This window comes from Agelaius phoeniceus, chromosome 4 (assembly GCF_051311805.1).
Source record: "Agelaius phoeniceus isolate bAgePho1 chromosome 4, bAgePho1.hap1, whole genome shotgun sequence".
Lineage (NCBI taxonomy): Eukaryota > Metazoa > Chordata > Aves > Passeriformes > Icteridae > Agelaius > Agelaius phoeniceus.
Genome location: NC_135268.1, coordinates 48,606,719 through 48,622,008, shown reverse-complemented (window position 1 = coordinate 48,622,008; position 15,290 = coordinate 48,606,719). Strand labels below are relative to the sequence as shown.

Here is a 15,290-nt window from a genome sequence, read left to right as displayed (position 1 = left end):
CTTGCAGGAATGCAGCAAGCTCAAAAAATTGACATATTTTTGCAGAAACAGGGATATGAACAAACAGAGTTGACAGATCTGAGAGGACACAGAACAAAAACAGGAATTTGAAACAGACTGCAGACATGCATCTGTCCATATAAATGTTTTTATCCTATGGGCATGCTTATGTTGTACAGAAGATCACAGTTTTCTCCCAAACTTTCAGATTATGCTATAAAATTTTGATATAACTCTTTCAAGTACAATTTAAATTTTTGCTGTTTTTTTAGCAGTAACCTGCTTTAGAAATGTTAAAGCAGAGAAGTCTATCTATCATGCAGCCTGCACTGGATTCAGGCCACCTTCCCTAGAAGTTGTTATAGTGTAGACATAGTAAAGATAAAGTGGAATGGTAACTAAAATCACAAAAAGGAAATTCAATGTTCCTTTTCTCCTAACATACAGAGTGCTGGTAATGTTAAAAAATAAATACTGAAATAAAAAAAATGAGACTAAGACATTGAAACTGGTCTCTTGGTTTAACCACAGGACTGCAAAGTCAAGGATACCTAAGCCAAGGAAAACCAAGTTATTTTGCTGATAATGTCAATGTATTTCAGCAGTATGCCCCAATGGTACAACTTTTCAAAACCAATGATGATTAGTTTGGGTACTGTGCTGCAAAGCCTGGTTCCAGCTGTAATCTCAATCCTGTGTATCCCTGTGGTGCTCTGTGGAGGTGTGTTAAATTTGCAATTTTGATTCCAGTTAGAGAAATCCTTGTGCATGCTAAAGGTCTGCAGAGTGTCCCAAGTTCGCTGGACAACATGTAATGTTTTATTAAGCCTTACATTTTGTAAATGTATTTCACGTAATCATGTCAAAACCAAGACCTCAGTTGAAACTATTCAACTAAGGTCTTGGGTAATAAAGGTAATTATTTCTTGTAACAACCTGGAGCCTGTTAAGCCACAGGGAGTCATCTCAGGGTGTGCATCACCAGGCACTGCCCTTGTTCTAGGACGCTGCCATAGTTTGGCTGGGGGATCCCTCTGCTTGCCCGCAGATCCACCGGCCAAAGCGAGCACAGGCAGCTTGTCATAGACACAAGTGGCTGCACATCAAGACTGCTCATCTCTTCTCCCAGCTGCGAAGGGGAAGGAAACTAAATCTGTAGAGACTTCAGGAGAGGCAAATGCTGCCAAGGTACTTCAGGAGAGTGCGCTCTTCTTTGGATTCAGTGTTCAGGTGGGGCCACAGAACTCCCTAGGTCTGGGACTCGATAACGATCTAAAAAGCCCATTCGGGGTCACTCCTGGAGCCCTGCGCGCCCTTTCCCCCGCAAGTGGAGGGGATGCCACCTCCGTCTCCGCCGGCGAGCGGGCGCGCCCAGGTGCGCTGAGCCGCGCCCGGGCGGGCGGAGCCCGCGGATCCTGGCAGCCGTGGGGCCCGGAGTGGCGCTGCCCGTCCGTCCGTCCTGCCGTGCGGGTCAGTGTCTGCCCGTCCGTCCGTCCGTCGGTCCTGCCGTGCGGGTCAGAGTCTGCCCGTCCTGTCCTGCGGGTCGGTGTCTGCGCGGCCGCGGGGCCGGGGCTCCGCGGGAGGGCGCGGGGCTGGCTCGGTCTGTTCGGTGCGTGCATCGCTCGGGACGCGGAGGGTCGGCGGGGCTCGGGACGCGGCCGTGCCCTCCTGTTTCCCCGGTGTCGGAGCCCCCGTCAGATTTCCCTCCGCCCCGGCGGCACCCCGTTGTTTTCCGAGGAGTGGCGTGGGTCCGGCGCCGGGGAAGCTACTGCGCTTCTGCCGAGGCTGCCTGGGATTAAACATCTTGTCAACTTTGTTTTGTGCCTTTTGGTGAGTCTCCACTCCAGGCGTGCCAGGGAGGAATTCCTTGCTGCTTCTCGATACACCCACTTTTGGCCCCAGGAGCTGCGCCTTGGCAAAGGTGGGTTGGTATTTCCTGGGTGACCGAGAAAGGCCTTTCATGTTTCTGCCAGGGGTGGGTCGTGAGCCTGCTAGAAATGGTTAAATTATTGTTTAATCAAAGCAATTAGTTTTCGAGATGACTTAGGACCAGTATCTTCAGTAGCAGGTTAAGAGCCAAGTTGGCTGTCACTAACCAAGGCAAGTCAGCCCCGAACTGCAGAATGACAGCAAGTCATGCATGTCACAAGCAGTGCATAGCACCGGAGTGTCTGGTCAATTCAGATAGAGAATATTTAAGTGTTTAAGGGAAAAAAAAAAAGAAAAAAAAATAGCTGAATCATAAAAAAAGTTCAGAAGTTACACCAGCAGCTGCCTTGGCTCAGACTGGTTTCCTGTTGCTGCCAGTCTTGAGTCAGAGCTGGGAGAGATTATTTCTGCTAGGAGGAGTTCTGCTGACAGGTTCATGTTTGTTGACATTTGGAAGTAGGAGGTGAAACTAGCTTAGCTACAGAAACTCTGTGCTGAGCAAGCCAGGTAGCCTCAGTGATTTGTCATCTTCCTCAGCCTTTCCAAGTGATCTTCAGACTGTTCACAGGGGTAATAAAATAACAGTAATTCCTGGATCAGCCTCCTCTTCCCGTCTCTCAGGTGGTTCTTTGATCAATGCAGTTACATGCCACTTTTCATGCAAGTGGAACAAATGACTTTTTTTTCTTTAACCATGAGAAGCTGCTCAGCCCAATAAACAGAGATCATAAGCATTCAAAATTACTCTTCTCAGTGATAAATCCAATATTTCTTTGTGAATGTGGGCAAAGATTGTAATTCAGAAAGGAGAGAAACAACCTGTGGCAGTCACTGGGTGACTTAGTACAAATGGCATGATTAAATTTTTCTGATGTCATAAGGTATGCTGAGGAATGAAAACCTTTAGAACACATAGAAAAACATTTTGTTTCACATGAAACAAAATAAGCCTGCCATTCATCTCCAGCTAAATGAAAGTACACCAGTCACCAAAAAGGGGGAAGAAAATTGTTATTTTCTTCACTGTAGAAACCCAACGCACTGATAGAAAGCTGCCTTACAGTTTCCTTACTGTTGCAGGAAACTGAAGGACTATACTTATCAGGAGTGTTTATCTTCATGTTTTCTTTTCATTAAAGGCAAGGAATGTTTACTGCTTCTCACACCATCCTGGTTTGGCATCAGTATAGGTATTGGGAGCTAAGGGATTTCATTCATGTCTCCCTTGGTTTTTTTCACAGAATAATAGAATAGTTTGGATTGGAAGGGACCTTTGAAGGCTATTTAAACCAACCCCCATGCCACGAGCAGGGCATTTTTATCTTGCCCTGGTATGTGTTTATAAAGAGAAAATATAGTTATGCTTAAAGGACTTTTCTGTAATTTTGCTTTGTGATTTATCCTTCACTAATTATGTCATAACAAGTATATGCAAATTTTTCTTCTTCTAAGACTATGCTAATAGTTTAGGATTTTAAAATACTTTCAGGTGCAAATGCTAATTCCATATTTTTACATTATCCAACTGTAATTTCTAGTAATGATAAGAGTGTAGAATAGTATCTATCCTACATACTATGCAACAGGAACTGCATGTGGATCTAAGTTCTCTAAGATTTTAATCTTCAGCTGGTGAATATGAACGTGCCTATCTTGTGGGAACATTTTTATTAAGTCTGACTTAGCAATACAAAACAACTTCTGTTATATGGAAACACTCTTGGCAAACAAGGAAGTGTGTTTGCACAGCCTGCAAATCAAATTATAACTTCCTGCAGTATGTTGTATAATATAGAATGAGAAAAAAGGGAGCAGGTACTCACTCTAGTTCCTTACTTGAAAAGGGTTCTGTCTCCCAGAGCTAATACCAGCATTGCCAACAGCAAATAGGATATTTTTAGGACCTTATGTATTTTAACTATTCTTTGTTAAACTGTATTAAATGAATTATCCAAGTCTGCTTCTTGTTAATTGTTCAGTGAAGTACTTTTGATATAACATTTTTTATTTCCAGAGCTTACATGTGAACACAGAGGCACATCCTTTTCTACCAAGTCCCCAAGTGCCATTTCTTCAGTTGGGAAAGGGGAGAAGAAAATAAAAGAAAAAAAGGGAGTGTATTACTGATGCTGTCACTCTTCAGGATGAATCGTTCATGTATTATTTTAATTACAGGGAAACCATGGGAAAAAAAAACCCTATTTGTTGCATCTCCTGCTTCCTATGTATCATGGTGGACTGAGCTTTTGTACTTCTGCAAATTGTTTCATATTTTAACATGTCTTCACAATAAGCCTTCTTTACAAAAAAGATTGTTAAAAGTTTTCCATGCTAGAGTCTGTAATCCACACTGGCTGCCTGATGCACTCCACTGTAACAAACCGAGACATCAGCCTAGACTGCCCAAGCCCTGTAGCAGCTTTGCTGCCTGACCCCTGCTTCCCCATGAAAAAAGCAACTCCTTTTGTTCTTGGAAATGCACTACCTGCTCTTCCTTTAGAAACAAATCTAGGCTGATTACAATGATGCCATTCCCACAGGCTGTTATCATAGTGGTACTGATAATGCTTGGCTAGCTGAGTGTGAGCCTTTGGTCCCTGCTCAGGATCACCCAGCTCTCCAGCAGGGTTGCAGGGATAGCTGGGGGAACTGTCCCCTGTGGCCTGTGATCTACCTCCACCCAGGGCTTTCTGAGGTTAGATAGATTAAATTTGCTGGGAGGTGGAATGAGGCCTTCACCTGAAAATTTTGTGATTGGTTAAATAAGACTTGGCTCACACAGTATTCACTGAACAGTTTTTATAAAATGCCTTAGCACCCATATGCAGTGAGAGTTTTCTCTCTGTTTGATTTTTCCTTCCTTTTTTCCATTTGTTTTTCCAATCTTAGCTACCAATATAAAACCAGAAGCCTTGAATAGCAGCAGGCTTACTTTAACAGGCAAAGTCCAAAATCATGGATTTGGCTATATGTTTGTGGTCTCTGCACAAAAAAAAAGGAGCTCTTTCATCTTCAGGTTTCAGTTTAGCTTTTAAGATTTTGAGTTGAATTTTAAACTGAAGCTAATATTTTTTTGTTGCATTGCTCGGCCTTCCCCTTATTGCCTGAGCCAATGAAATGCAAAACATGGATGTAAAATAATGTAATCACCTGTGAGCTACAGGAGTGGGTAATGACCCACAGCAGCATCGTCTACATTGTGTGGGTTTTGTGTGTTATTTGCACAGTCAGAAATTACAGGTGCTTTGCAAAGACACGAAAAGGATTGAGCAGAGTGGGAACAGGGCTCTTCTAGAGCTGGGCCTGTGTTGTGAATCATTTGTCCTTCTTTTTCTGCTCCCAGGTGCCGTGCTCTCTTTTTCTTGCCCTGACTCCTGCCAGGCATGGTGCCAGATCACCAACGTGTCTGAATCACACTCTCCTCTCCTCACCTCTATGGAGGGGACTGGCAATGAAACAAATTGGAGCATTTCCCTCCCTTCTGGAAGCAAATACCACCTCTACATTGGCTTGGCTTTGGCTATAGGCTCCAGTATCTTTATTGGTTCTAGTTTCATACTGAAGAAGAAAGGACTTTTGAAACTGGCAGACAAAGGAGTCACCCGAGCTGGTAGGTGATGGTGCCATCCTTGCTCCAGCTGGGGACACAAACACCTCTTCTAACTTGACAAAATCAAGGTTCAAGTCACAGATCACATGTTTAAAACTACTTTAATGGTGATCAGAAGTCCTGTCTTGGTAAGGGATGGAGACATGCTATTATTTCTGTGTGTGGTTACAGGGACTGGGATTTCAGAACTCTTAGGACTAAGAGATATGCAGTGGGTATTAAATCTAGTGAGCTGGTGCTAGTTCCTCACTGAGAGCAATTAGTTACCAAAATAAAATTCTCTATTTGTCTTATCCTCCAAAATGCCCTTCTCCCTCTTTTTTCAATCTTTCTTCCCCCTCATTTGAGATTGAAAGTCTTAGGCTGGTTTACCTTTTTTGTTTTGCTCAGCTTCTTTAAAGTGAGTGCAATGAGTTGCAGAAATGACATTTATTACACAAGTTTCTACAGTTAGTACAACTATCCCTTCATCAAAGTCAACAGATGAACAGCTAGAAAAAGAACAGTTGCCCTAATGTCTTAATTTGCTTTGCATGGATTTAAGTACATAGCATTAGCAGTTTTTCTTTTGTTTGTTGTCTTTATTGGAAAATATTATTCCAGAGAATTTGGTTATTTGAAAAAACCAATACTGAATATAAGATATACTTATGTTTTATGTAAAAAAAAAAAAAGTCATGCACATGGGGGCATTGTTCTTTCTAATTTCTTCAAACCTAAAGTAAAAGGAGAGTCAAACTGCAGTTGACTGTATGAATATATTGGATCTGACCTGGAAAAGCATTTTGAAACATCTCTTAAGCTCACCAAAAATCTTTATAAACATTCTACTTTTGCTTGAAACTTCACCTCTGTGTACATTTAGTCAAATAGCATTTTTTAGAAGCCCAAGTCACAAAGCAGTAGAGTCGTTAATAAAATGTCAGTCAAAATCAAATATTCTTCTTTTTGCATTTAGGTAACATGCTCTTTTTGTACTTTGTAAGTGCAAATGTGAAGCTGTACTTTTTGTTTCTTACAGTAAGGTGATCTGTTTCCTCTAAGATAAGGTTATTTTTTCTCTTTCAGGACAAGGTGGATATTCTTATTTGAAGGAATGGCTTTGGTGGGCTGGACTGCTATCAAGTAAGTCAGCTCTTTCCTCTCAGCCTATATGTAAATCTACAAAAAGCAGATTGTTTTAAATAGATTTGTTGTCTGATTTTTCATTCCCTTCACTTAAAAGAAATGTCCTTGCAATCACATTCATGACAAGCTCTTCTCATATGCCATCTTTCAAATACTGCATTTGGTCTTAAGAGCTCTCTGCAGAATAACCATCTTTTCTTTAATATCTGGTCAAATGCCATGGAATTGCATCTGTCCAGATTCTAGGAGTACTTAGGAGAAGAGTATTCTACTTTCTTCCAGCATTTATTAGTTGTGCAGCTAATTTTGAAATGAAAATGTGCATATATATAGTGCAGAAAAAGGATTTTGGTTTGTATTTGCTGTCATAGTTGTCATACAAATATTTACAATAGCGTGCCTTTTAATATTCTCCTCCAAGCTGATCCAAATGTTCTTTCTTCTGCAGTGGGATTAGGAGAAGCTGCAAACTTTGCTGCCTATGCCTTTGCACCTGCAACCTTGGTTACCCCCTTGGGTGCACTGAGTGTTCTAATAAGGTCAGTACCAATGGGGAGCAAGCCTTGGCAAAAACCACTCACTGCATGAGGGAAAAAATACTGGCTTTGGCTGAAAGTAGAGATTTTTAATAAGAAAACTGAAAAGCAATTGATGGGCAGAAAATGCTTTTCATTGCTTTCTGGAAATATATTTTTCCTTATTGAGAACTGAGTTATCTGGATAGATAGAATCAGAAGTCTTGTTGCAAAGGCCACTGAATGCCTTCCCATTAGCTTTTCACCTAGATCACAAAGTAATTCTTATCAGCATAAACAAGGTATACTGCTGATAAAAGGTAATTTATCTATTCCTAGAGAACTGGAACTTTTTAAAGAACTGTTATCCTGTTCTTCGGCTGTGCCTGAACTTTAAATAAAAATACAACATTCCTTCACAAAATGTTTTCAAAAACATTTCTATTGATCAGAGCGCAATTTCATATTAAGGCACATATTAGTACATATTTTGATTTTGTTTGGTATTTTTGAAATCTTTATGGAAAGAAGGCAAAGAAAATCTAAGCTTTTTTCTGTATCCACAATTAAAATTTGTGGTTCTTTTGAAACATAAATGTCCTTCACAGACTTATTGTTTCCTATGTATGAAGAAAAAAATAATTTCCAAGTTCTTAAGCACATACAGTAATGCGGCTATCATAGCAGCAGAAAGGACATGGACTGCGCATACAAAAATTTTATAGGAAACAATCTTTTAGCAAAATGAAATTATAGTAATTTAAATGTAAAACTGATTTTTAAGAACTGAGTATATTATATGAAACACTGTGTTTAAAACAATATGCGCCACATATTAAAAACAAAAAATAACCCAAACAAAAAACTCCAAACAAACCCCCCCGCCCAGGATACTTGGAATGATCTACCTGCTCAAACTGCAGCTGTTCTGTCATAGCAAAACCAATGTAACTGAGTCCCTGCAGTGGTGCTGGGGTCAGCGTGTTGGTAAATGCAGATCAGCTGGCTGCTGCTGTGCAAAAACAGCTTGAGTTTTATTGCTCTCTTCTTTGACAGGGAGAGCAATCATTCAAATTTTCATGAGACAGAGGGGTTGTTAGAACTTCATGTCAGTGAACTCATTACCCTTGTGTGAAAAAAGGTCTGTATTTTGATCAGTAGGTTGAGTAACTGTTTGTGTGTTCACACACCATTAAGCCCGTGTCTGTGCCCAAGGTTGTTCTCCAACAGGCTAATCATACCCTATGAGTGGTGTTTTAGGCCACGTTATTGTGCTTAGGTTAAATAATCAACCCCGTGGAGATTCTAGGGTTGATCTCTGAAGGGGGAGACATGCCTTCTCTGTGTTTTGGGGGAAGCCCTTGGCAAGCCAGGCAGAAAGTGTGCCTGGGTGGGAGAACGTGGGGAGAGATAAGGAATAGTTTCCAGCACTCATGTGCATTGGTTGTAATAGCAAATGAACTGCTTTGAGCCATTTTTGGAAGAAATAAACAGCTCTTGTGGTTAATCTACAGTGAGAGTGCATACCCTGACCCAGGCAATCAGGAATGAGAAGCTCCTTAGCAATTTGGACCCTTTTACAACCTGGAAGGAAGCAATAAGGGTTGCTAAACTCCCTAAAACCTAACCTTACCTTCTTGGTCATGACCAACTTTCTTGGAAAAACTCCTCAAAATTTGATTGTTTCAGACTGGTTTACCATATATCCAAATTCAAGAGAGGTTTTCTGATATGCTACACAGAGAGATTTTGAATGTCTTCTGTGCCTGGTGGAGCTGAACATTTTATTTCTATTTTGCTGAACAGTGCTATATTGTCATCCTATTTTTTAAATGAGAAGCTGAATATTCATGGAAAGCTGGGCTGTGTACTGAGCATTTTGGGGTCAACAGTCATGGTTATTCATGCCCCAGAGGAGGAGGAGGTCACCTCACTAGATGAGATGGAAAGAAAGCTGCAAGATCCAGGTCTGTATGCAATTGCAGTGAAGACATGCTGCAGTTCATAGGGAAGTGTCCAGGACACTGAACAACTGAGCATGTTCGTGAGCATAGTCTGGTGTTGTGTGTATTACTCTTCCCTTTCCTCTTTTTTACAGTGTTTGTTACATTTGCTGTTCTGCTGACAGTCGTTGCCCTTGTCCTGATCATTGTTGTGGCTCCAAAGAGAGGTCAGACAAATATACTGATCTACGTTTTAATTTGCTCTCTCATCGGTGCCTTCTCCGTCTCATCTGTGAAGGGTCTGGGCATTGCCATCAAGCAGATGCTGCAGAGGAAGCCAGTCTATCGCCATCCCCTGCTTTACATTCTGGTGGGCATCTTGGTGCTCTCAGTCAGCACTCAGATCAGCTACCTCAACAAAGCCCTGGATGTGTTCAACACATCCCTTGTGACACCCATTTACTACGTGTGCTTCACTACCACAGTGGTGACGTGCTCCATCATCTTGTTCAAGGAGTGGAGCAGTATGGAACTGGGTGATATCATTGGAACCCTGAGTGGATTCTGCAGCATCATCATTGGCATCTTCCTACTGCATGCTTTCAAAAACACTAACATCACCTGGAGTCAGTTAATGTCCAATGTTGCCAAAGAACCATCACCACCACACCGTGAATCTGAAACCGGTCACACTCTGCTGGAGAGCATGGAAAACCCAGCTCTGGCATATGAGGAGGACAACATTTTATTCAGTCAGTGAAACACTCAAGCAGTGTTTATCATCAAAGTGTCATGAATTGCAAACTCAGCCCCCCCATGTCTACTAGAAAGCTCTACTTTTCTGCAGTCCTCTGGAAATTAGTCTGTGAGGCAGTAATGAGTGAAAATGGTCAGTAATTAGCACAACAGACAGAAACCTGGTGGTGATTATATGTTAGGCAATGAAAAACATGGTCCTTCTTTTATGCAGCATGTCTTCCTGGGAAATTTTAGCAAAAAAGAATGGTTTTTGTAAGCCATGTTTACAAATGCAATTTTCTTTTGATGATAAAAGACAATCATTGCTGAAATGGCAGGTACTCTGCTATTATCTTGTGATGGCCTTAATATTTCTGGCTTTATATTTTTATAATTTATTGCCAAGTGAGCTTGTAGATACTCTACATGAAGGATCTTCATTGGAGACATAATATGAAGAAAACAGTGTTTAACACTTAGTTTTTCATATAAAATTTTATGCAAGATTTTTTCACTTTTGATGACCTGCCAATGAGCATTGATTAGATGTCACAAAAATTTTAGCAAATACAATTCTTGATACATCTCAGCTTTTCTTCTCAAGGAATCCTGAATGGATTGTGAATCCCTGAATGTGCCTGTAACTTTTTTATTACAAAACTAAGACTGAGTTGAAGAAAAATAAAATTCATTAGAGGCCTGAAAACAGTTGCTACTGGCTTAAAAAGTTACATGAGGTTATAGAATTAAGTATTCAAAGGCAGGAGAAAAACAGAACATGCAATTAAAAATTTCCACTTTGTTTTATATTATTTTGAGGATTAAGAAGGAGCTTTACTTATTTCCATACTTCTTCCTAATGCAGCCATCTATTAATTATAACCCATTTAAGCTTTTCAAAATTTTTTCCTCATTTTCTGGGAAGGCATTGTTCTTTATTAATAATAAAGCAGTCCTGTTAATTTTTATTCTTTTATAAGTGCAAAATTCATTTTACAATCCATGCACTACTTCCAAAAATACTAGGTAGAGGATGAGTGGTAGGCAAGGGGTGAGAAATGTCAGAATGTCTTTTTTTGAGTTTGGACTTCTCTAAAAAAAACTATTTGCCCCTATTAGAGGTTTAACAATATGTTAACCTACCAGAGGCCTTGAAGTTTGGTAACTGTACTGTAGTTCCTCAGTTGTGGTCACTGATCTTCCTGTCACAAAAAAGCTTGCACAGTCCATGGTTTACTCATTACAACCCTCTTTGTTTTCCACTTTGTAAGTAAGTAAGTTCAGCAATCAGACATGTGGTTGGTGACAAGCTCATCAGAAGGCAGCATTTCCAGTCTTTGGATCTTTAAGTGTGAGTCCAGAAAGTTTGCCAGGGGATGCCATGACTTCAGCACTTAAAAACTGGTTTAAATCAGCTGAAATTTATATGCCAAGCAGAACTTCCTCATGAAGCAGGCTATATGTTTCCTAATGTTCAGAAGGTTTAGTAGAAGACAACAGTTTGGATGGCTAGAAAATTGTTCTGTCAAAGAAAGCTCATCCTTCACAAAAGGGTTGCTGCTTATATTTCATATATTTAAGTGGCTATTACCTAATAGTTATTATTGCTATCACTATTACCCAGCAAAAGGGACATTTTCACTAAAAATGTACTTGCCTTCAAAATATAATGACATTGTACACATCATCAATTTGGAGTATTTTTCAGCTTGAGTGATGAAATTCACAGCAATTCTTTGCTGTTAAAAAAGCTTCAGACAAGAAAATCTACTAACAGGGTTTCATTACTTCTTAGTTAATGTAGAGAATACTTTGGTTTTATTTACCAGATTCAAGCTTCTAAATCTTAATAGTTAAGACCAAGTAATACAAACAATAAAAAAAGCTAAAGATGGAGGGGGTTTTATAGTTTGTTCTTTAACAAAAGCTTGCTTTTCACTCTGAATTACACAGTTCAAAGAATAACTGAAGAAAACATTGACTGTAAAAAAGAGAAAAAGAAATGCTTTTGCATAGTTCATGGCCCCTTTATTTGCCTATAGAGTCATCACTGTGGTGTGACTAAATCAGTTATTTGTAAGAAATAACAACCAGTCCAGTTCTTGAATGGATGTGCATTGGCATTTTTTAAAGATATATCATAATACTTCCTTTGAGAAGGGTGTGGACTCCTTATGTACCAGCTGCTGGCAATAATTAGCTTATAACAAGCAAAATTCCTGTATTTTCTACTGGATCTTTGTATCTGCTATTACACATAAATAGCAACTAATAATAAAAGAATGCTATTTTCTAACAATGTCAAAAAAACAAAGTTAATGGTTATTTTCATGGTGTACAAGAAGTCCATCATGTTAGAAGTAAATTAGTGATTAATTTTTTGTATAAAAACATTTGTTGTAAGAGATGCTATTTTTTTAAATGTTTCTATTTAGTGACTGGTTTGGAATAACTTTGATTTTTTAATTGAAATTATGCTAATATTTCTCTTGTAATAAATTATTCATGGTTATGCGCTAGATCATCTGTAGTTTTTAAACAAGGGATAAAAAAAGAGTGTCATTCATATTTCTAAACTGGAGAAGAAAACCCAAAGCATGTGTGTCTCACAGCCAGTCTCAGTGGAGAGTGTTTCAGTGAATTGTCAGGTTTTCCAGGCAGTGAAATGAAGAATACTATTTAAAGTAATTAGATGTGTTTTGGTATGTAGGGCAAACGGTTAAGAAGGAGAACAAAGCAATCCTCAGAGGCAATACATTGCTAACCAAATTACAGCTTTTAAATGCTGATACCAAACAAATCTTGGCAGCTACTCATTATTACCACATCTCAGGACAAATTAATGGGCAATTAAGCTCCTTACACAGCTGCATCAACTAAATTTAGGTAGGTCAAGAAGACTTCAATAGGTTAAAAAAAATCTGTACCATTTTGGAAGGAAATACATCAGTTACTAATTTCTCTAGAAATCTGTTCTACCATCTTAATTTTCAGCCACACTTGAAAGAACCATGCCATAAAAAAAAAAAAATCTTCATCCCAAAGGGTGCATATTCAAAAATTCAAACTCTACTCATCAGGCTGCATCCTGGAGCTTTATGGGGAATTCCATACTCCTAGAAAATGTTGTTCTCTCTTTCTTTAAATTCCAGCAAAATAAAACTGTTGTCATCTTATTTCAAAAAGCTCTCATAACTTCTTGGTGATTTCTCACAGGCATCTCCTCACAGCACTAACTCCTTCTTCTTCCCAGCACAGCCAACAAACTCTATCTCTCTCCTCACCCAGCTAACCCACTCTTTTGTAGCACTTGTCTTCTTATTGGACACAGCTGTGGCCTCTTAAGGGCAGGCCTGTTCCCAATCTTTGGCGATTAGCACAGCTGCAACTCCTCAGGGGTGAGACTGCCTTCTGCACTATTCTCTTACATTCTATCCCTCCACATAAAACTGGTAAGTGTGCTAGGAAATATCCTTCCAGCAGGGCATATTTGCAGTAGCTGACTCCTTCTGGACAGGCTTTAAAATTGTGCCATGGTTCAGAACATGGGTGGGATGCTGAGCAGGAGCCAGACTGGTGGTACATGAGGGAGGAGGGATGGTGATGTGCTTTGGTGGGCCTGCAGGGCCTCCCATCTGTGAAATCTGCTGGGGGGAGAGGGATGGAGGCAGGAATTGGTCTGAAACAAGTGTCACCAGCCCTGTACACACTAGTTATTGGTCTGCATTGTTTCTCAGGAATACTTTTGACAAGTGAATTAATTTCACTTTCTGAAAATAAATTCCATTTTGCAAATAATGCACCTTTTTAATAGAAAAGAGATGCATCCTAAGTGGCTGGCTCACAAAAGCTTGGAGTTCTGCCTTTTTTCCTCCCATCCATAATACAGACTTGTTCAAGTTTTCTGATGTTTGATCAGCAAACAGTAGCTAAATTTTTACAAATGCTGAACACTCCTACAGCCTTTGATGGAAGTTTCCCTGTATGGAGGTATCTCCTTTACTGCTTTTTCCAGATCTCATTTTCATCATATGGAAGTTTAAAAAGAAACTGTGAAACAGACATCTCTTTATGGTTAGTGATAAGGATGTCACTCACTATTCATCCATTTTTTTGCCTGTTAGAATATGGTTGGAATTTGACCTAAGCTCACAGTCACCATGAGGTCTAAGGTGGCCTACTCAGTCTTTATGTAAGGGTGTAGCTGTTAAGGTGGCCTACTCAGTCTTTATGTAAGGGTGTAGCTGTTCTGGTAAATAAATGCACTGTAGATACCTGACCTTTGTACTGCAGACCATTTCTTGCTGCCAATTAAGCACCAGTTTCACTGACTCTGAAGCAAGTTCTCATGCTTTTTCATTTATTTACTGTCAGCTTGATGATAGAAGCTGTTAAATTTATTCTTTGTCAGAATGTTAATAACAGCTTCTTCAAATTTTTCCCCAAGCAACCTACAGAAAGATTATATTGAGAAGTGGAAGCCTGGTAGGCAAGCATTATTGGCTCCAGTTATTAGACCAGCATGCTTCCAGGATGGGTGGAAACATGAATATGGGTCCCATATTCACCATGGAACAGCTCAGTGAGAGGCAGGAGCAAGATGCTTGGAGTACATAAATCTAATGCAGCTGGTTTTCACTGCATGGTGCTGTAACGTATTACACATTAACCTGCAGTAATATGGCAAAACCAGTTTTACAAGACCTGCTTAAAAAGATGTCTCATATTATTCAAAGTCCCCATGTACTTTATATTGTGGAGAGAGCTTGAATTTCACATTGGTAGTGCATCATCTGCTGAAAAGCTTTGTACTTCTGTGGTCTGGGCATAAACTGTGGTGAGCTCCATGTGTGTACTGTGTTGTTGTCTCAGTCTTGGCTGAGAGGGAGCAGAGCCAGGACAGCTGACCTGAAGTGGCCAAGGGGATATTTTGTACCATAGAATGTCATGATCAATGTATAACCTGGGGGGGGAGAGGGAGGGAAGTTGACTGGGGGTTGCTGGTTATTGCCTGTGGATGGGCTGAGCATCAGTCAGCAGGGAGTGAGCATTGGTACTGAGCATCACTGGCTTCTCTTGGGTTCTATTCCTTTCTCTTTCTCCTTTTAATTGCTATTACTATTGTTACATTTTACTTTGCTTCAGCTGATAACCTGTTCTTATCTCACCCACAAGTTTTACTTTCTGACTCCCTGTCCCACCAGGGCAGAGGCAGTGAGCAAGCACTGCATGGTACTGTTGGCAGCTGGGGTTAAACCACAACAGTTATTAAACCACAACAGACTGCATTCAGTCATAGGTCTGATAAAGCGCTGAATGCTCATAAATAAATTGATTATGAATGTAAACAGTGACATCAATTCTTCTGGGAAATTACATGAAATAATGAGAATATCATGGTTTGCTTGATGCAGAAATACCTTAGAA

The 15,290-nt window shown here is 40.1% G+C and overlaps 1 protein-coding gene across 1 annotated transcript; it reads left to right on the top strand.

Annotated features, from left to right (window-relative positions):
• The first annotated feature begins 1,797 nt into the window (after positions 1-1,797).
• NIPAL1 (NIPA like domain containing 1) lies at positions 1,798-9,991 on the top strand. The gene is made up of 6 exons (XM_077176594.1): positions 1,798-1,921; positions 5,273-5,539; positions 6,608-6,664; positions 7,116-7,206; positions 8,989-9,149; positions 9,281-9,991. The coding sequence occupies exons 2-6, from the start codon at positions 5,365-5,367 to the stop codon at positions 9,883-9,885; spliced, it is 1,089 nt and encodes a 362-aa protein (XP_077032709.1). The 5' UTR covers positions 1,798-1,921; positions 5,273-5,364; the 3' UTR covers positions 9,886-9,991.
• The last annotated feature ends 5,299 nt before the right edge of the window (positions 9,992-15,290 follow it).

What these genes read in the sequence shown, in the direction of transcription:
- NIPAL1 (XM_077176594.1), top strand. Translation starts at nt 5,365, where the DNA reads ATGGAGGGGACTGGCAATGAAACAAATTGGAGCATTTCCCTCCCTTCT. An exon ending in GTGGGCTGGACTGCTATCAA is followed by an intron (nt 6,665 to 7,115) that starts GTAAGTCAGCTC and finishes TTTCTTCTGCAG; the next exon opens with TGGGATTAGGAGAAGCTGCA. An exon ending in AAGAAAGCTGCAAGATCCAG is followed by an intron (nt 9,150 to 9,280) that starts GTCTGTATGCAA and finishes TCTTTTTTACAG; the next exon opens with TGTTTGTTACATTTGCTGTT.